This window comes from Cervus canadensis, chromosome 29 (assembly GCF_019320065.1).
Source record: "Cervus canadensis isolate Bull #8, Minnesota chromosome 29, ASM1932006v1, whole genome shotgun sequence".
Lineage (NCBI taxonomy): Eukaryota > Metazoa > Chordata > Mammalia > Artiodactyla > Cervidae > Cervus > Cervus canadensis.
In genome coordinates this window covers 26,899,706-26,921,709 of record NC_057414.1, presented here as the reverse complement: position 1 = coordinate 26,921,709, position 22,004 = coordinate 26,899,706, and the positions used below count along the sequence as shown (strand labels likewise).

General features: G+C 43.0%; 1 protein-coding gene across 4 annotated transcripts in view; it reads left to right on the top strand.

Annotated features, from left to right (window-relative positions):
• The first annotated feature begins 1,415 nt into the window (after window positions 1-1,415).
• FEZ1 (fasciculation and elongation protein zeta 1) overlaps window positions 1,416-22,004 on the top strand; it is a 42,350-nt gene continuing 21,761 nt past the window's right edge. Inside the window, exons 1-4 of one of the 4 annotated variants that reach the window (XM_043452521.1) lie at window positions 2,084-2,376; window positions 2,827-2,873; window positions 7,359-7,714; window positions 15,666-15,765. In XM_043452521.1, coding sequence (XP_043308456.1) covers window positions 7,404-7,714; window positions 15,666-15,765 — 411 coding nt within the window. In that variant the 5' untranslated portion in view covers window positions 2,084-2,376; window positions 2,827-2,873; window positions 7,359-7,403. Of the gene's footprint in view, window positions 1,737-2,083; window positions 2,377-2,826; window positions 2,874-7,358; window positions 7,715-15,665; window positions 15,766-22,004 lie in introns of those variants that run through there. The other 3 variants (XM_043452519.1, XM_043452522.1, XM_043452520.1) reach the window with 3 other exon arrangements.

Genomic DNA, 22,004 nt, shown 5'->3' with positions numbered 1-22,004 from the left:
ATGCCATCCAACCATTTCATCCTCTGTTATTCCCTTCTCCTCCTGCCCTCAATCTTTCCCAGCATCAGGGTCTTTTCAAATGAGTCAGCTCTTCACTTCTGGTGGCCAGAGTATTAGAGTTTCAGCTTCAATATCAGTCCTTTCAATGAACACCCAGGACTGATCTCCTTTAGGATGGACTGATTGGATCTCCTTTGCATTTAGGACCACCCTAATCCACTATAGCCTCTTTTTAATGAACTGTATCTGCAAAGATCCTGTTTCCAAAAAGGTCACATTCTGAAGTTCTAGGTGGATATAAATTTGGGGAAAGACTTTTCAATCACTACTGGTTCTAAGTAGTAGAGTTTGGAAATTGACAGACTAAATTCTGCACCTCTTGAAGTCAGACATGAATTTTTACCTCCCCAACGTCTAGCACAGGTCATAGAACAATATTTTTAAAATGTTGCCTGAAAAGTGTACCCCTATGTTCAACAGCTGAAAGGCAGAAACAACCCAGGTGTCCATAGATGAAACAATGGATGGGTCTGACTCTTTCATGACCCCATAGACTGTAGCCCAGCAGGGTCCTCCCTCCATGGGATTCTCTAGGCAAGAATACTGGAGTGGGTTGCCATTTCCTCCTCCAGGGGATCTCCCCAACCCAGGGATGGAACCCGCGTCTCCTGCCTGAGTATTTTACATTGGCAGGTGGATTCTTTACCACTTAAGTCACCTGGGAAGCTTGTTTTATGTACATTCAATGGAATATCACTCAGCCTTAAACGGAAATAGAATGCTTCCACATGCTATAACACGGATATACCTTGAAAGCCTTATGCTAAGGAAAATAAGACAGACACAAAAGGACAAATGATTCCACTGACAAGAAGTACTTAGAATAGCCAAATTCATTGAGACCGAAAGTAAAATGGTGGTTACCAGGGGCTGCAGAGAAGGACTGAGGGGTTAATGTTTAACTGGTACAGAGTTTCTGTGTGGGACCCACGAAAAAGTCCTGCAGATGGATAGTGGAAATGTTTGCAGCTTTCTTGGCCTGAAGCCAGCCCCTACCCTGCATCTTTGGGTGCTAAAAGCATTTATTACTTTTGAAACCTCGAGTGGGTTGTAGGCATGCCTCAGCTTGCTCATGCCAGTCCCCAGCAGAATAAAACGGGGAGTCCAGAAAGTCCAGGGAGGTCTTTGAGTGTGTCTGCGGGCATCCGCCTGCGCACCCCGCCCATCCATTCGGCCACCCGCCTACGCTTTCATGATGAAGCTACAGTGCCCGGCCCTCCCGGTGAGAAACCCACACTGGGAGTTACTGCAAGTACGCATCTTGAGCTTCTGAATATTCATGAGCGAAGCAGAAAGGCCAGCGCTAAAGGGTAGGGGGGAGGAAAGAGAAATAGTAGTCATAAATATTCATGAAGGCAAGCCACATGGACCAAGGAAAGCAAGGAATGTTAACGAGAAGATGACGTCCGGGTCCTGCGCGTGCCCGCTGTGCGGGTGCCCGGCGCGCGCCACCCTCGCCCCCCCTCCCCGGAGCCTGGGCACGAGCGCAGGGAGGGGGCGGAGGGGGCGGAGTGGAGGAGGGGAGCCGAGAGCCGGGCGCCCGCGGAGCTGCGGGGGGAGCGCTCGCTGGCTCGCCGCTGCCGCTGCCGCTGCGCTCCGGCCGCTCGCCGCGGCCCTTGGATGGGGGTGTCCAGCTGAGCCCCGCGATCCGCCTCCCTCTGCCAGGACCCGCACAGGTGCCGTCGCGGGGGGCGACCTTTAGTCCGGACCGACCCACTACCGTGGGTGGGGGGTGGACCGGGTTGGTGAAGGAGGCCCCGCGCGACTTGGGATGCTCCGGTGGGCAGGGCTGGGGGCACCGACTCTCCGCACCCCATCCCGTCCCATCCTGGACTCGGAAAGGGAGAGTCGGAGGGCCGTCGCCCTCCTGCCCAGCCCTTCGCGGGAGAGTAGGGTGGGCTGCCGTGCCCGGGGGCCGGGGAATTCGGGAAGACCCGCACTTTGAGCATCCTCAGAGCCGCGGCCCACCAGCCAGGCGTGTGTGTGTGTGTGTGTGTGTGTGTGTGGTGTGTGGTGTGTGTGTGTGTATGTGTGTGTGTGTGGCGGGAGGCTGCCTGGTTTAGGGGCTGGGGGAGGCAGGGGACGCTGCCTGGTGGTGCTGGAGCAGAGGGTTGGTACCTCCTCCCAGGACCGTCATCTGGTCCAGCTCCCTTACACGCCCCAGCATCTTCTCTGCCTCTAAGAACCTGGCCCTCAGCCCGCCCGCGCCCCTCCCTGGGATGCCGAGCCTTTCCCCAGGACCGTGCATTCCTGCAGTGTCAGAACCACTGGCAGCTGCCGCAGACGCCGGCGGAGCGATTGTTTTACCACGAACAGGTCGGGGAAAGGACGAGTGTGATGCTAGTGGGGGTGCGCTCCTGTGGGCCCAGGGCCTCTGGGGGCTGGGGGAGCATCCGACAGAGCCCCCCGGGGGCCTGTCACCGCCCTCTCTTCTCCTGTCTTGCCCGTCCCTTCCCTCCTCCCCGCGACACCACCTCCTGAACCGCCTCCCACCCCCCACCCCCCACCCCCCCCGTCCCCCGCGTCCGGGTCTGGTTGGGCCGAAAGGGCCGTGGCCGTGGAGTATGCGTGCGGCCTGCGCGGGGTGAGCCCGGCTTCCTCGGAGCGCAGGCTTTGTGCTGCTTGGAGGGGCCTTTCTCTACCCCGGCAGCCTGGGGGAGGGGATGTGGGATGAGGGTGGATGGAGCAGCAGGAGGGAGAAGGGGGGGAAGCAGAACTACAAAGAGGTTGCTGACTTCTATGCGGTGAAATACTCTCCGTCCGAAGGTGCGGCTTGGCACTGGGTTTTGCTGAGGAGCAGTGGGAAACCGAAGGTGGGTCAGTGGACGGTCAGCTTTGGGGATGGTTTGGAGGGCGGTGGGCATGTAGAATCATTTGATCTCTGGGGCAAGTAGTGGGAAGAAAGGGGGATGGAGTGGGGCCTGTGTGGAGATGCAGAGGCCCGGCAGGGGGAGGCATGGTGAATTCTTTGCTACTCAGCTCGGCAGAGCAGGCACTGGGAAACCGGTACCCGCAGCCTGAGCTGCCGCGACCGTGTATCATTGTGCTGCACGCGAGAAGCTTCTGTGTTTCCTACTGGGTCTCCGTTATGCTCAGTGCGGTCCTTTCTTCTCCAAATTACACCGTCTCTTGGGAGCCAAAATAAACGGAATAGGACATAAGCAAACTGTAGTCCTGCACTCTCGTTCTATGATAAAGAGAAAAAGACAAGACCACCCTCCTATGATTCCTTTTTTTCCGCTATTCTTCATTTTTATTTTTCCTCAAGTTGATTTTGGAAGTACAGAGGAGGATAAACTCTCAATTGAATTCACCCCAGCTTTAAGGGAAGGAAGCTTCTGAAATGAGCTGTGGTTGAAAACGGGCGTGAGCTTGCCAAGATACAAGAGTAGGACATCTCATTTGGGGGCAGAGGCCCCCCACTAACAGAGAAAAGGGAAAGGAGGAGAGAAGGGGCACCATTTGAGAAGGACAGCCAGCCCCAATTCAGGGAGCCCTCCTTGAAGCTGAGGTGGGCCAGATGCTTGCCTCTCATCTCCTCTGCCACAGCCTGGGCTCTTTCTATAAAATCTGGGCTCAGTTTTGGTGTCAAGAGCTTCCAGTTTTAGCTTCATCCGCAGCTGGTCAATCATGCAGCTTGACCATGCAATTCTCGGCGCTTGGGGAGCAAGTGAGTTGATGAAAAGAAATCAGGCTATATTGTGAGTTTTCCAGTGATCATGTTTCTGAACTCCGGAGTGAGTGGTGATATCCGTTTCTTCTTTTATAATCTTCTAGGTGAATCCATTTTCTCTAGAGCCTGTGCTGAGGACAGATGTTTTCAGTATAGTCTTCCTTGTTGCCGTCACTCAAAACTCAGTCATAGTCTTAGATTCCGATTGGGCTGCCCTCTTGTTACTGGTTGATGGGATAGATTCTGTTGTTTGCAATCAACATACTCCTTGGTATGCCTTCTCATGCCAGCTCCCTTCTCCCCTCCAGAAAGAGTACAGATTTAAAGGAAGTGTGAATATTTGGAATACCAGCTAGGTAGCTTTCATGTCTTGCTGAAATGGAACCAGTGATCTGAGAGGCTTTGACCACATGAATTGAAAATAGCAGGAGTGCCTTAGTAAAAAGCATGATAACATTCATTCAGCGATAGTTCTCTCTTTTGATAAGCATTCTGAAGCATCACACAGGAAATATTTTGGCAAGGATAGTTTTTCTTTTACTTGAAGCACTGTCACCTCACATTTTCATGTAACTATCTTTGCTTTCCTAATATTATTGACATCTTGGGACACTTCATGTATTCCATACATTGTGCTTAACACTTCAAGGATTGTCTCATTTACTACACAAAGCAACCTCCAATATAAGTACTATTTTAAACCTTGTTTTATAGATGAGGAAATAAAGTCAAAGAGGTTTATAATTTGCCCAGAGTCTCAAAGTTGGGAAGTGATAGGACCAGGATGGGAACCTGGGGTCCAGGTGCTTAATCATCAGAGTCCTTCCTCTCTCAACACAAATTTCTCATCTGTAAACCTTTCCTTAATTTCTGTCACACTGAGTGATCTTTTCTAAACTCACTCTTTTGGCACTCAGGGATTCCTAATCTTTTTTGTGTGATGAGCCACTTTAGCAATGTAGAGGAGTCCTTCGGGATCTTTCTCTGAATATGATTTTATCTCCTTCTTTTTTTTTGGCCACATTGAGCAGCATGTGGAATCTTAGTGCCCCAACCAGGGATCAAACCTGTGCCCCCAGTAGTGGAAACTCACAGTCTTAACCACTGGACCACCAGAGAATTCCCTGAAATGTGCTTTTAAATGCACAAAATGAAATATGGTGTATTCAAAAATCCCTCAGGAGTCTGTTGACCATAGGTGAGGCGCCTCTAACCGGCAATTAGTTGTGTATTGCTTAATAGTTGGGGTGTCCAATGTGGTAGCCACTAGCCATACATGGCTGTTGGACACTTGAAATTTGACTGGTCCAAATGGAGACATAATGTGAGTGTAAAATATACACTATATTTTGAAGACAGTATGAAAAAAGAGTGTCAAATGTCTCATTAATATTTAAACATTTGGATTAGATATTGAAATGGTAATATTTTAGATATATTAGATTAAACTATATTATTAAAATATACAGTTAAATTATTAATTATGTTAATATGTTATTAAAAGTGACTTTCAAAAGTATTAGCTCTATACCAACATTTTTTTTAACACTTTCTTTTTAACAGTTGAGGAAGTCAAGACCCACAGTACTTCTCACTCAGTCAGGCATTGACAGGTCTGTTGACTCTTGACCCTGTGTTCTTTCTAAGCTGTCATGCTGCTTCTGTATCTTTTTGTATTTTGAGGTCTTATTACGTTGCCTTTGCAAACTATAAATACTCAGAATGGGTTTTGATGAGATGTGGTGGTAACTGACTCAATCTCAGTAAAATCCCAGGAAGAACTGTCTAAGTCCTTACCTGGCATGCCATCCGCCTTGCTTATGTAGATTTTAGTTTTAAAGGTAGGGGTGGAGGATGGTTTTTGCTCTGTTTGCTTCTCCTTGGGTAGTGGTTCCAATTTAAGCATCTGACTGGATCAGTCATCACACAGATAAGAGATAGAAGTTGGTTGCCTTGCTGTGTTCCAGGGAAGGAAACGGAGTAGGTAGAGAAGGGCATAATAGACAATAAGCTTGTGCTGGCTGCCTGCAGTGGAAAATGAAAACTATGTGAGGGGGACGGAAGATCATTTGTCAGTGAGCACACATTGATTGATTGCCTCGCCGCAGGCCGTGTGTGCTAGAAACCGTGGAGGGTATCCAGAGGATGTCCGTGTCCTCGAGGAATTTCAATTAAAATTGGGGAAGGGCTTGGTTATATACATACAGATGGATAAATCACAGCTGAAGGCCCGGAGCTATTGGGAAATGAAAGGAGGCCTGAATGTACAGCTTTCTGGGGTGCAGGGCCCCAGGTGGCTGTGGAGTCTGGCTTTGGAGGACACGGGTAGTTGGTCTGTCTCTTACAGGTCACTAATCCACTCTTCTAGTTCCAGACATAAGCTGTGTGTCTGGAAAAAACTCAGGTGCTTGTATGAAAGTCTGTATTAGTGCTCTATTAGTCCACCATTTATTGATGAGAGTAGTAATACCCAGGTCCATGAACCCTGTCCAAAACCCTTGGGGCCAGGCGTGTTTCAGAATTTAGATGATCTCAGGTTTTGGAATGTAGTAATAGAGTGCATATTCTGCATATCATCCCCTGGGGGCTGGGGCAGCCATCTCTATAATTAAAAAAATAAAAATAAAATTTCTGCAGCAAAACACACTAAATGGGATACATTAAAACCATAAACAGCTCTATAAGTATGTAGATCAGGTTTAGTTGCCAAATGAGTTTAGGTCATGGCAGATTTTGCCACCGAATAAGTCATGGAAAACTTCCAGGTTATTTGTTTTGGCTCTGCTGTACCACATGTGGGATCTTAGTTCCCTGAGCAGGAATCAAACCCATCCCCCCTGCGTTGAAAGTGTGGGGTCCCAACTACTGGGCCACCAGGGAAGTTCCTTTTCAATATTTATTAAAATTTTTAAAAATTGTTTATTTGGCTGTGTCGGGTCTTAGTTGCAGCATGCAGGATCTTTAGTTGCAGCACGCAGACTCTTAGTTTCGGCTTGTGGGATCTAGTCTTAGCCGCTGGACCAGCAGGGAAGTCCCACAAAGCTCCCAGTTTTGAGATGTAGACTTTTGTTAATCATCACCATCATAATACAAAGAACATAAATGGAACAACATCAACATTTATTATCTCCCAGGCACTGTTCTAGGCACTTACCTGTATTTACTCCTTTAACCTTTAGGACAGCCCTTTGAGGTAGGTCCTGCTTTTATTTCTGTCTTAAGGAGAATAAAAGAGGAGCACAGAGAAGTTAAACTATTGCTACAATCACAGCTGGGCAGGAGCTAAGGAGTGGAGCAGATGCACACCTAGGCAGTCTGGTCTAGGGGGGCTGCATCCCTAACCTTTGTTAAGGTTAGGCTTTGTTCTTGGGGGGCAGGGAATGGGAAGCAGGTGTGTCTCCAAAATGCATGCTTATTAAGTCAGCATTATTCACACTGATAATGACATTCGAACTCCTTAAGGGTATAATAGTGAGGAAGCACAGACAATGGAGCCAGTAAAGCAGGATGTTTGTTTTTAGGGGCTGAGAGTAATGAGCGATTATGTAATAAGTGATTGTGGCTCCTCACAGAGCTGGCATAAAAGCCCAGTCCAAACTCACATTACCGTGTCTATTTCTTCCAGATATACGAATCCTGAACACTGCAGTTTTCTGATTGCTGTACAAGGATGGAGGCCCCACTGGTGAGTTTGGATGAAGAATTTGAGGACCTTCGGCCCTGCTGCTCGGAAGACCCCGAGGAGAAGCCCCGGTGTTTCTACGGCTCGTCTCCCCACCATCTCGAGGACCCCTCCCTGTCTGAGCTGGAGAATTTTTCTTCTGAAATCATCAGCTTCAAGTCCATGGAGGACCTGGTGAATGAATTTGATGAGAAGCTCAATGTCTGCTTTCGGAACTACAACGCCAAGACCGAGAACCTAGCTCCGGTGAAGAACCAGTTCCAGATTCAAGAGGAGGAGGAGACCCTGCAGGATGAGGAGTAAGGAGTCTCAGTTGTTTTCTGTTGTCTCAGATTAGAGCCCTGGGGTCTGGGGCTCCTTGACATAGAGCGAGTTTCTGTCCTTGGGTTTATGTCGTATTACTTATATTTTTGTATCACCGAGACCGCTCCCTGGTAACTGCTAACCTTGTTCCATTATATCCCTTTAAAGTCACCTGTAGAGTTTTCTTTTCTTTTTTTTTTTTTTTCAGAGTTTTCTTAAGTTGAAACCACAAAGGAATAAAGTATTTTTAGGAAAGAGATTTCCCTAGATACAAAATCAAAATTTAGGAGCATGGGAAATTTGGGGGTCTGTCTATATATCATAATAATCCTTCTAGATATTAGAGATAAGGGCAAGAAAAAAAATGAACTAAGGGGAACTATGTTGTTGAAACAATTTGCTTTACAAAACACCAGAACTGTGAAAATCTCCAAGTTGTTTACACCCCCTCAGGACTGGAAAGATTATCTGCAAAAGTTAAGACAGGTCCAAATAAGAAAGCATGAACATTGAACCAAGAGATTGGGGAATTACCCTGGACAAAATAAAGATGATAAGCAGGTGAAGTGGCTTTTGACTATTCTCTGTGTCACTTAATAGTCACCTTCCAGGGTCTTAACAGAAGTCAGGAACAGAGATTTGAGAAAAGTGCTGTTCAAGGAGGGACTAGAGAGAGAAGAGGGTGTTTGTTGTATGAATTAAAGAAGGTGTTTGGGGTATTTAGTAAAAACAGGCATAAATTCCCCATAGGGTTAAAATATGCACCAACTGTTCTTTAGGGATCACACAGGAAATGTCGAGTAGTTGGTAGTGGAAGTTTGGAGCAACTGCACTTTTGGTTTCTCTTTAAGTACTTGGGTGGGAAAAGTTGCTCGTAAGTAAGTGGGGGAAGAAGACCCCATCTACAGCATGGGTCCCCAGCCTACAGGCTGTGGACTGGTACCTCTTGTCAGATCAGCGGTGGCATTAGATTAGAAATAAAGTACACAGTAAATGAAATGTGTTTGTCATCCCCAAACCATCTTTCCTACTCTCGGTCTGTGGAAAAATTGTCTTGTACAAAATTGGTCCCTGGTGCCAAAAAGACTGGGAATCTCTGCACTACAAGATTGAACCTGATTATATTTGGCAGATAGTTGCTTATTTGAAAACTACTGAGACTGTATCTCTGTGAATCTTAGGGCTGTCTGTCTGTCTTACTTGTTATTCTGTCTCCAGTATCTGACACAGTGCATGGTATGTAGTAAGTGATGAAATCATGTTTTTTGAATGAATATTGAATGACCTGGATGAGCAATAATAGCTAGCCTCATAGGTACATGTAATGCATTTCCTCCTTTTCTTTTTAATTAATGTTAGCCTGAAGGTACAATCACAGAGGACATTTCACTCTGGTGACCAATACTGTGACTGTGGGCTATGTGTTTCAATTCAATTTTAAGTTTCAAACTGATTTTTTAGATTCTGAGCCTGTTACAATTTGCTCAACTCCTCGAGATCAAAGAAGAAGGGTTCTGGGGTTTTATTATAATGCAGAGCTTCTTTGACCATAGTTCACTGCAGCACGCAATGGACTAGAAACACTATGAATCGTCATTTCTACACTCTCACTAACTCACTGTATGACCTTGGTCTCATCGCTTGACTCTAGTTGACTGTGAGGGTGCTCATCTTTGGAACCTTTGGAGCTCAGTTTTGATGAGGCGGGGCTAAGGAATGGCTAAGAACCTCATTTCTCACCTCACCCAGGCTGTGCTCTGAAAATTCCTTTTGCTTCCAACAGATCATGTCTCCTTGTCTAAACCACCCTCTGCCTCATTAAGGACAGAGGTTCAACAACCAGGTTCTTACCCTTTTCTAGCACATTAGCCGAGGCCACTCAATGTTAATTACCATCACATGGGATTATTGGTCTTATCCTGCCTGCCTCATTGACTGCTCAGCTAAATGACTGAAAGCTGAATAATTCTTTAGAGGTAAAATATGATGTGGGGATAGTGTGGTGGGAAGAATCTGGGGAGAGAAATCGTAATGCTGTGCTTTCTGGGCATTCACTGTGTTTCATACACATCTAAAGCTTTACTGCTTAAAAATTTGAATCAAATTACACACTTTGTTTTATAGACACCCATCCAGCTACTTCAATTGTAATATTATGATGGGGTAAAAGAAAAAGGTAGTTTAATATCCAACCTGGTTAATAGTCTCCTGAGCCCAGCTCTCTTGTTCTGATAAACTTGCTAGGATTTGGTAGTTAGAGGTTTCATCCACCAATGAATTGCAAGTGTTTTGGATGGGTTAGAACTACATAATGGAAGCTTCAAACAAAAACAATGAAATTCTTGGCCAAAGGAATCTCCTGAAGGATAGCACAAATCAGAAAGCAAGGGGAGTGATTCCCTTTGAAGTTTTGATTTTTTTTCTTTTCTTGTTCTTGGCCCTGCCATGTGGCAGGTGGGATTTTATTTCCTTGACTAAGAATCAAAACTGCACCCCCTGCATTAGATGCACAGGGTCTTAACCACTAGATGGGCAGGGAAATCCCGAAGTTTTCATTTATAACTATTTGGCTCAAAGAGAATTGGCTGAGATATCAACGTATCTCTGCCTTGTCAGGGCATGGAAGTCATTAAAAGAGAGTCGATATGTATGAAAATATATTTTCAGTTTTTTAAATTTAGAAAATATACCAGAATCTCTTCTCTGCATATGTAGACTCACCCTTTCCTTGTCATAAGAGGTCCAACCTGGAGGCCTACTGAGTGGGAATGGTCAGCCTTCACCCTATTTCCTACCTTTCTGGGTTTTCCTATCTGTCCTCTTACAAGGACCCTGGTGACAGAGAGGCCAAATATATGAGAACACTGAGTTTCCTGTTCCTCCGACAGAATTACTGGGTTAAAGGTCATGTTAAAAATCAAGTTCCCATGATAAATAAACAGATTGTAGTCAGCCATGCTTTAAGCTGAAGACAAGTAAATCTTAAATAATCAGGTAGGGAAAGTCGACAGATAGCTGTGGTTTTTAGGAAAGTTAATTCTCTTCTCAGAGGTTCAGTTTCCCCATATGGAAGGCAGACATAGTGTGGATTCTATTGAAGCATTTAAAAGAATCTAAAAAGTTGCTGAAAGTCATTGGTGTGTTAATAATTCGTAATTCCTAAGCGTTAACAGCAAAAGTATACTCATATTAACACACATCTAAGTGTGGATATTGGCCTGCTGCTGCTGCTGCTGCTGCTAAGTCGCTTCAGTTGTATCCGTCTCTGTGCGACCCCATAGACAGCAGCCCACCAGGCTCCCCCGTCCCTGGGATTCTCCAGGCAAGAACACTGGAGTGGGTTGCCATTTCCTTCTCCAATGCATGAAAGTGAAAAATGAAAGTGAAGTCGCTCAGCTGTGTCCAACTCCTAGCGACCCCATGGACTGCAGCCTACCAGGCTCTTCCGTCCATGGGATTTTCCAGGCAAGAACACTGGAGTGGGGTGCCATTGCCTTCTTCGGGATATTGGCCTGACTTGAAACCAATGAAACACCGGATGAGGGCAGTAGCCAGCCTAAGAGATGTTACCAAATTGGAGTTCTAATGAGCACTTTGCCCTGTCTACCATAGTGTCAGGAGTATGTATATAGCTGTGTGTGTGTGTGTAGCAGGATTGATGTAGCCTTGATGACTATGTTGCCAGTTGCAGACCCAGATTTTAGTGTACACGTCTTGTCCAACTTCCCTTGTGGCTCAGCTGGTAAAGAATCCACCTGCAGTGTGGGAGACCTGGGTTCGATCCCTGGGTTGGGAAGATCCCCTGAAGTCAGAAAAGGCTACCCACTCCAGTATTCTGGCCTGGAGAATTCCATGGACTGTATAGTCCATGGGGTCGCAAAGAGTTGGACACGACTGAGTGACCTTCACTGTCACTTTCACTTGTCCAATGAATTCTGTTCAGTTTGCTCATCCTCTGCCAGCATCTTTTTCCAAATCCCTAGCCCTCCACGGTAAGAGACAGTTTGTCATTTCTACAGGTATATGTGTGTACTCAGTCATTAAGTCGTGTCCTACTCTTTGCCACCCCATGGACTGTAGCCCTCCAGGCTTCTCTGTCCATGGGATTTCCCAGGCAAGACTACTGGAGCAGATTACCATTTCCTTCTCCAGGGAATCTTCCCTACCCAGAGATCGAACCCAAGTCTCCTACAACCATATAAGCCCAAGGTATAAACTATGCACTTGAAAAGGCATTTCTATTATTATAGGGATGGAGGAAAGTTGGCACTAGTGGTAAAGAACCTGCCTGCCAATTCAGGAGACATAAGAGAGTCGAGTTCAATCCCTGGGTCAGGAAGATCCCCTGTAGTAGGAAATGGCAATCCACTGCCGTATTCTTGTCTGGAGAATTCCAGAGACACGGGAGCCTGATGGGCTGCAGTCCACGGGTTGCAAAGAGTCGGACACGACTGAAGCAGCCGAGCATGCACAAGGGAACAAACTGGATTTCAGGTGTCATGACAGCATAATAACAAGAACTGAGGGAACTTGTTTAACCTTCAGTTTTTTGATGAAAGATAATAGTGGATAGCTTTCAAAGTCTCCTTTCCCAAAGATAAGAGTAAATAGGAGGATGCTTCTCAGGAAGTGGAATTTTACAGTCCACCCAGGGTACTTCTGAAGGGAATACATCTCTTCCCAAGGATCCTGCTTAGGATAGGAGGGACAACCTCTCTGGGGACGAAAGTCTAACCCATTCTCTCCCTCCAGAAAGCTTTGTGTTTTCCCCTCCCAGGCCTCCCCTCCCAGTTCCCGGGACTGCGTGCCTGCCAGTGAGCCTGCCTTTGCCTTCCATTTACCCTTCCCTGGGCTGGAGATCTAAACAGAAAGCAGGCGTGTACGCCTGCTGACCTTGCCATTTCTGCTCTCATAGATTGATGAAAGCACCATGTCCAGAATAATGTAGTTATAGACCTTTCACACAGAGGCTGCTGCTGCCCTGCTGTTCTCGGTTGTGATTTTTAACTTGGCGTGTGTTCTGATGCTCACGAGAATCATACAGTTTATAAAGAATTGGAATAGTCGAGTGGGTTAGGAATATAGGCTGTATAACTGTATTGCCTGGGTTCATATCCTACCCCTGTTATTACTGGGTGAATTTAGATTAGTTAATTAACTTCTCTGTGTTTCAGAGTTTTTTTCCCTCCGCATCTGCTTTACAGTGTTGCTGTGAGGAATGAGTAAATTGACCCACATAGAGAGTTTAGGATAGTGCCTGGCTTGTGTTTAGTAATTGCTCAGTAAGGTTGGCTGCTATGGTTATTATTGGTAAACGGGCACTGAATGAATATGGGAAGGGGTGCAAATGATGACAAAGAGATGAGCCATTCTATTAAAGATTGCTTATGAACCTCAAAAGATAAAAAATATGTCTGTGAAAAAGGAAGGAGAAAACTTGAAAGAGAACAAGGATGGCTTGAAATCCCAAGGAGATAAAGGTTTAGGGAATTGTCACTAAAAATCTAGAACTAGAAGGTGAAATTCAGGGTCTGTCAGTGAAGGCTCAGGTGAGAAAAGTTGCTGCCCTAAATGATTTTAGAGCATTTTCATGTGTCGCTTTAAAGATGTAAACAGTTTCAAGGTCATTGGAGAGTGTGTAGTCCCCTGTTCAAGGTCCCAGCTTCCATCCTACCTAGGAGAGGCGGAGAAGGCTCCTGCCTGTTTTGGGCTTTGCTGAATCAGTTTTCCAGGCACTTGCTGCAGGGTCAGACTTCAAGGTCAGTGCCTGCATGCGTGCCGTTCATTCCCGAGGCTGAGTGTAATGCCGTGATGCACGGAGGATTTGTCCGTTGATCTTCCTGGTGGGTGTGGTGCTGGGACTTTTGTCTTGGAGACAGCAAATCGTGTTTGCTCCTTGGTGTTAGAATGCTAACTAGACTTGGATTTAGAATTAGGCTGGATTAATGATGCTCTAATAGTGCTTGATGGAGGCTGGACTATCACCCATGTTTAAGATGTAGACTCTCAATCCTGCTGAATGAATGTCTAATGAACACTTGATGAGCTCTGTGCAAGTGCTTCCTTATAATTGTAGGGAAAAAAATGGATCAGTGGAGAGCCAGAGCAGTGCCATTAAATCATGTTCTCTTGATTGCTTTTGTTTCATCACCAAATCGTATGCATTTGGTGCATACAAAACTAGGAAAATCTCCCTGTTTATATACTTGTATATTATATCATTCCAGATTTCACATATGTTAAGAACACTCCCCTCCCTCATTTTATGTATCTGATATCTAGTGCCTGTGCTTTGACATATGTATATATATACACACACACACATATCTACTTGTATATATATCTATATACTTGCTATATATATAAAATGTACACTTATCTTTTCAGCATCTTAACCATACTTTGTCACGTTTTGGATTTGATTCATATGTGTACACGTTTGCTTATTTGTAAATGGCTATTTCCTTATATTAGTATATCTAAATAAAACATCCCTTCTTGTGTTGTTTCACAGGTATCAGTCCTGTTTGATGTGCACAGGCATCTGAAGGAGATTGCATCGAGCCCTCATTATTTCATTACTTCATGTTAACTCAAGTGCTGCTGACTTGCATGGATAGCATTGTTTTAGGAGCTTGGTTTACTGATTTAGATTAACTCTTGCTGTTAACTGAATTATTTATTTTCCTTTGTGTGAAAGTTTGTGACTTCAGGATTTCCCTCAATCCCCTTCCCACTTTTTTTCCCCAAGAAAACCTTTCTGAAATAGTGAGTTAAACAAAAAGAATTGTAGAATACCCTTTTTTATAATGTACCTATCAGAAATTTAAAAAAAAAGTATAATAAAGGGGACCCCATCTCCCCCCACTAAAAGCTGATTGTGTAGACATTGGTGTCTTTATTGATTCCTTTCATATATTTTCCTTAGAGTCTCTACGATGGAGACAGGGCACACTTAGACTCTGCATTCCTAGAGGTCAGGGTTGTGCCACCCTGGGGTCCCTGGAACATTTTGGGTAATAAGAAACTTAATAACATTGGCATCATCCCCTTACCTCCATTAGGTGTCAAGGAGTTAATTCCTGACTGTTTGGATTGTAGGCATCTGAAACTGAAATACAGTTAACCTGTGAACAACATGGGGGATTAGGGGTGCTCACCCCTTACGAAGTGGATTTTTCTGCTATGTCTGCCTCGAAAACAAAGGGATTGATAAATTGAAAAACAAAGGGCAGGAAGCTGAAACAGTTTGAAGAGAATCAGGACTCAAACCCTAGTTCTTTTGATTCCACAAATTGTGATCTCTAAACTAACACAAACTTTCCCCCATACTTTTAGTTAATATAAAGATCTGTGAAATGAAAATATTGGTACTACAATATTCCTTGGAAAAACATCCACGCAAGTGGATGCTCACAGTTTAAACTCGTGTTGTTCAAGGGTCAGCTGTATCTATAAGCCAGACAATGACCCTGTTCTTAATGAGATTCAGCCAGAAAATCTGCCCAGATCAGTCTGTCTCTCTCTTCTTCCCTCTTCCTCTCCTTCTTCTCTGCCCATAGGAAAGGAAACATGGGCATTTCTTAGATTCATAGGACAGGAGTCATTTGGTTGAGGGGCAGATTTAGTTCTGGAGTAGTTTCTTTATTGTCAGCGGTGTTTTAATTGTAGATGCTACCATTAGTATCTCAATGGTGAGAAATTCCTCCTTTTTTTTTTTTTTTTTGGCCCTGAAGTTCCTGGCTAGGGTCCATTCTCTTGGCTCCTTCTCTCCTGGTAGTGCCTGAAATTCAGTTTTTAAGCTGCTTCACTCCTACATGCTGGAAGGCAGATGATCTCAGCCTGGCACACACAGAAGCCTCTCTCCTCCCCCGGCCTAGCTCTTCCTTCCTCCAGGCGGGGCCAGGCCACAGATGTGCGCTAATGAGAGCTTCTCTTTGTTTACAGGGTTTGGGATGCTCTGACAGACAATTACATCCCTTCACTCTCAGAAGACTGGAGGGACCCAAACATGGAGGCTGTAAATGGCAACAACTCTGACACTGAGGTACCTCTGGGGCCCCTCACTTAACAGGGCTTGAGGAGCTGTGGATTCCAGTTTAAAAAAAAAATTTTTTTAAAGCATCCAGTAACTCAGCGGTCTTCCCCATTATGTAACGAAGCTCAGCATCATTGCTGGGAAGGCAGGGACTGTGGAGGAAGTGAAAAGTAAGATGAAGGAGGACATCCAGGGCATATGAGGTGAATGGAATGATTGTAAAATAGTGTAAATGCAGGTCACTTCTGTTGCTCATCTGTGTCCTACAATGTGCAGAATTAGGTGATCTGAAGTAAGACAGGAGGGTGAGTATCACAGGCTTCTTTTGTGTTCAAACAATGATGGTTAAAAAACAAACAAACCAGGGTTTCCCATCTAAAATGAACAGTTCAGTCCCATCAAGAAACAGTGTTGACAGCATGCATGGCTGAATTCCTTTGCTGTCCATCTGAAATTGTCATAACATTGTTAATTGGCTGTGCTCCTATATAAAAGAAAAAGTTAAAAAAGGAGTATTGACAGACTTGTAACAAGCTCAGAGCCTGGCTAATGGCCACAGTTGGGGCCCAGATAATAAAGAGGTCATCATGTAATAGAGAGCAATTCTTTTTTTTTTTTTTTCATTTATTTTTTGTTGGCATATAATCACTTTACAATATTGTGTTCGTTTCTGCTGTATAGCAGAATGAATCAACTATATGTATATATATCCCTTCCCTCTTGGGCCTCTCTCCCACCCTCTAGGAGGAATTCTTTATGAAACTCAACCAACCAGGCATGCGTATGACTGGACCTGAGTCATAGTCTGTGGTTACTGACACCAAGGAAGAAAGTAGCCTACAGGCTTCTGAAAAAAGCAGTAAAGAGAATACTTGTTTTGAGTTGATTTGCATAGGTTACAGGAGCTCCAAAATGCCCCTCCTAGTTGAATATACATGTAGAAAAGTATTATTAAATCATATAATGGATCTGTTCTTGCTCAAAGCCTCATTCTACCCTGCTTAGTTTTCTAGTTTTAGTGGCAAAGCAGATCTGACAATTCCCTATCAAGAAGTGCTGTCACGATTCTGTGGGCTCAGCAAACGAGGGAGGGAGGTGGATCTGATCTTTCTAGGTGCTCCAGGATTGAGTCCAGGGAAGGGCAAGAACCAGATTTACCTTACCAGGCGATATGTCTGTAGACCATTGCCCAAAATAGCACAGCAGAGGGATCAGCAATCAGTTGATTTGTTGAAAGGTGGCTCTATATAGCCCTTCTAACTCTTCTAATCATTAGCTATTCAAAATACTCAGAACCTTGAGGCTTCATTGACTGGGCAAAAGAGTCTTTGAATCTCAGAGATTTGCTACAACCCTACTTAGCATGGATGTAGGATGTCTCGGGTCCTGTTTTGAACTCCTGAGTGCTTTTTTTTCTCTTTCAGTGCTTATATGGATAGTGTTGAGTCCTCACCCAAAATGCAAAGGAGAAGATAAGCAGTAATAATTTCATTTCATTACTGAAATGAAATCAGGCCTGTCGTGGTGCAAAAGGCAGATTCTGCTTTATTATCTCCTTTGTCATCTTTCTAACTCATTTTGTGGGTTAAGCCAAAAAAATATATAAGATAGCCTCCCCTTCGAAAGGACTCTAATTTATCCTCACTTGCAGATTTCCCTCAAGAGGGTTAATATTTCAGGGGAAACTGAATGACCCTGAGAAAGATGATCTTGATCTCCTCATAGAATTTTCTCCATCTAACCCACGGAAAAGGATGGGGTAGCAATAATGGATGGATTAAAGCTGTTTTATTTCAGCCTCCTTTATTATCTGTATTCATTGCAGTAGAAGCTCTTTTCACTGATCTCACTTTAAATGACTTGCTATGTTACCAATGTTCTGTATTCCTTCTGTAAAACATGGTGACCAAACACCCTTGGCATGCAGTGTCCCTATGGCTGGTCGGCCTTTCTCTAGCAAGTCCTCTTATCTCTACTTCTACTTAGTTCATTGCCAAGGATCAGTTATATTTGCTTTCAAACCTGTTCATGCTTGTCCTTGTGACTATAACCAATTTAATGAAATAGAAGCTGCAAGATTATGACTGCAAAGAGAGTCGTTTTTGCTTTTATAAAATCAAAATGACACATGTACGTAATTTTTAAAAGTCAAATCATACTTTTAAAATAGTAGGAGACTTAACAAAAAATACATACAGCAGCCCCTGACTTACCTTTCCCTTTTCCACAGAGGCAGCCACATCTACTGTTTTTAGTTATTTTTTGGCAGGTATATACAGTTTCCTAAATAACACTTTTACATTGCTGTTTCTTTGATTATTTAAAAAAGCAATTTTGTTTGTTATCTATTATGGAAGAGAAGATTTAATTCTTTTGCATCACCTCAAATACTCCCATTTGGCCTTCCCTCTTGTCACCAATTTGTCGTTAAATCAATCTTATGTATACATACTGGGTTTCCTGGTGGTTCAGATGGTAAAGAATCTGTGTCCAATGCCAGAGTGCTGGGCTTGATCCCTGGGTCGGGAAGATCCCCTGGAAAAGAGAATGGCTACCCACTCCAGTATTCTTGCCTGGAGAATCCCATGGACAGAGGAGCCTGGTGGGCTACAGTCCATGGGGTCAGAAAGAGTCGGCCAGGACTGAGCGAGGCAGAGGAGGAGAATATATACATACGAGTATAACTGAGTAAATACTCTTTGTTGCTGAATCATGGAATTTCTTTAAAAAAAAAAATACTTCCTCTCTTAACTCGGAGTGAAAAATTGCCTTGGTTTTCATATGCTTAGTTTCCTGTACATCTGTCATTAGTTCAACTCCAAATTCCGAGTGAACTCTAAATCTCATATATATATTTTTAAATCAGTCTTTTAATCCAATTAAAAAAAAATCAAAACTAGTACCCTCTATCTTCTATAAACTAATGGTTGTGTTCTAGGTCTAGTGCACAACTCTTGTCTTGGGAATTCTTCTTGCCTGTCTCTCCTCTCCTGACTGCCATATTTTTATCTTTCTGGGTGTATTCTCGTTCTGGTGAAAAAAAAAATCAGTATAGTCTTAAGAAAGGGTAGAAGGAATGTATTTGTTAGAATAGATGAGAGTGTTTTTATTTTCCTGTCATACACGTGACTGAGAATTTGACTTGATAAGAGTTATTTTAGGTTGCAAAGGCATATTTACTCAGAATTGCATAGTACCATTCTCTTATCTTTCAGCTTTCAGTTACTGTTGAGAAACCCCAAATCCATTCTGATTCTTTGTCTTTTATATGTGACTCTCTTTTGGTTCTTTTTAGAAGCTTTGAGGATATTCTCTTTTTCCTTTCTCATTTCTTTTACAGTAATGTGCCTTAGAGTGAGCTGTATTTTTTCATCCGTTCTGCTTTATACTCCGTGGGCCCTTTCAACCTGGAAGCTCATGACTTTAAATTGTGGGATGCTTTCTTGTTATTTCTCTGAAGACAAATTATTTCTGTTTTCTGCCTCTGTTGAGATGATTATATGGTTTTCTCCTTTATTATGTCAATGTGATGAATTACATGAATTGATTTCCAAATGTTAAATCAACCTTGCACTCTTGAAATTAAACTCACAGCTTTACTGAAGGATAATTGGCATGCAATGAAAGGCACATGTTAAACTGTGCAGTTTGCTAGGTTTTGACTTATGTTTATGTCTGTGAGACCATAGCCACAAGATATTAAGCCAGATAGCAAGCATGTCTACATGTCCATCACTCTTCCTTTCACCCCCTATCTTCAGGCAACCTGATTCTGTCACTGTAGATTAGTTTGCACTTTTTAGAATTTTGTATAAATAGAATCGTGAAGCATGTACTCTTTTTGTCTTTATTTAAAATTCAGTATAATTATCTAGATATTCATTCATTTTATTGCATGTATCTACATTCATTCCTTTCTATTGCTGAGTAGTATTCCATTATATGGATATGCCATAATTTTCTTATTCATTCACCTGTTAATGGACATTTGGGTTATTTCCAACATTTGAATATTGCAAATAAAGCTATTATGAACATTCTAGTGTAAGTGTTTTTGTGGACATATGTCTCTGTTTTTCTTGGATAAAAACCTATGAGTGAAATGGCTGGGTCATATTGTAAGTGTGTTTCACTTTTTAAGGAACTGCCAAACTATATTTCAGTTTGGAACTCAAATTACCCCACCAACCCTTGGCATGCACAGCCTTTTTGATTTTAGTCATTTGAGTGGGTATATAGCAGCATCTTATTTTGATTTTAATTTGCATTTCCCTGATAATATATGATGTTGAGCGTCTTTTCATGTGTATACTCTTTGGTGAAGTGCCCGTTTAAATCTTTTGCCCGTTTTCTTGGTGGGTTGTTTGTGTTATTATGGCGATGTTAGAGTTCCTCATGTTAAAAGATAAAATGAAGCATATTAAATTTTTGACAGTTTATTTGAGCAAAAATCTGTTAAAATCTGGCAGTGCCAAACCCAAAGTGGTTGAGTGCTCCGCCCACATTAGTTAGAGGAAGGACTTTTACAGAGAAGTGAGTGAAGGCGCTCAGTCGTGTCCAACTCTTTGTGACCCCATGGACTGTAGCCTACCAGGCTCCCCTGTGCATGGGATTTTCCAGGTAATAGTACTGGAGTGGGTTGCCATTACAGAGAAGAGGTGGAAACAAAGGAAGGAAATAAGGTGACTGGCTCTAGCTTGAGTGGTTGTATTATTTGGGAAAATCTGATTGGCTGTTTGTGAGTGAGTCCTTTGGTTTGCTTCTTAACCTTGAGGCATTAGAGGTTTTGGTTTTACTTCGTTTAGGAACCTCCTGAAGCACTAAAATCACCTTAGCCTAATGGTCTCTTTGTTTAATTAATTTAACACATTCATTCTAGATATAGGTCCTTTGCTGTATGTTTTGTGAATATTTTTTTCTTGTCTATGGATTTATTTTTCATATCTAAGAAAGCTAAAACTTTCTTCACATCCGTTGAAGAGAAAATGTTCTTTTAAATGAGACAAAATCCAATTTATTCAGTTTTAAAAAACAGCTTGTGCTTCTCATGTAGTATTTAAGAAATTGCCAAGCCCAGCATCACTAAGATTTTTTCTTATCTCCTAGAAGTTGTGTAGTTTTAGCTTTTATATGATTTATGATCCATTTCAAGTTAGTGTCTGTATATGGTGTTAGGCTAGGTCAGGGTTCATTTTTTTGTGCATGGGTATGGCTATCTAGTTGTTTCAATACAATTCACTGGAAATATTATCTTTTTCACATTTAATTGTCTTGGCATCTTTGTTGAAAATCAGTTGACCTAGATGTGCGGACCTATTTCTGAATTCTCCATTAGGCATCTATCTGAATGCCAATACTTTACTGTCTTTGTTACTGTAGCTTTATGGTAATGTCTTGATAGAAAGCATATGTCTTTCCACTTTGTTCTTTTTTTTCAAAGTTGCTTTGGCTATTTTAGGTCCTTTGCATTTTCATATAAATTTTGGAATCACCTGATAAATTTGTACAAACAAACTTGCCAGAAGTTCAGCTGTGATTATGTTAATTAAATCTATTGAACAATGTATGTGTGTAGATCAATTTTTTATGTTAATGTGATGAATTGCTGCACTGGGTCTTCGTTGCTGTGTGCGTGGGTTTTCTCTAGTTGTGGAGAGCAGGGGCTACTCTTTGTTGTAGCGTGCAGGCTTCTTACTGCAGTGGCTTCTCGTGTTGTGGAGCAAAGGCTGTAGGCACTCAGGCTCAGTAGTGTGGGCTTAGTTACTCCGTGGTATGTGGGATTCTCCTGGACCAGGGATCAAATCTATGTCGCCTGCACTGACCGGCAGACTCTATCCACTGTGCCACCAGAGAAGTCCCTTGTTAACATTTTATTAAGGATTTTTGCATCTATGTTCATAGGACTCTTTTAATTTTCTTCTCTTGTATTTGTCATAAAATGAGTTAGAAATTTTTCTTCTATTTTCTGAAAACATTTCTGTTATGCTGGTATTATTTCTTCCTTAAATGTTTGATTGACTATACCAGTGAAACCATCCTTCTCTGTGAAAGTTTTTGATTACTGCTTTAATTTCTTCAATAGATAGAAGGCTATTCAGATTTTCTGTTTCTTGCTGATTTTCTTTAATTTTGGTAAATTGTGTTTTTCAAGGAATTTATTCATTTAATCTAAGTCATTGAATGTACTGACCACAAACTTGTTTCTGATATTCTCTTATTCTTTCAATGTTAATAAGAGCTAGAGTGAT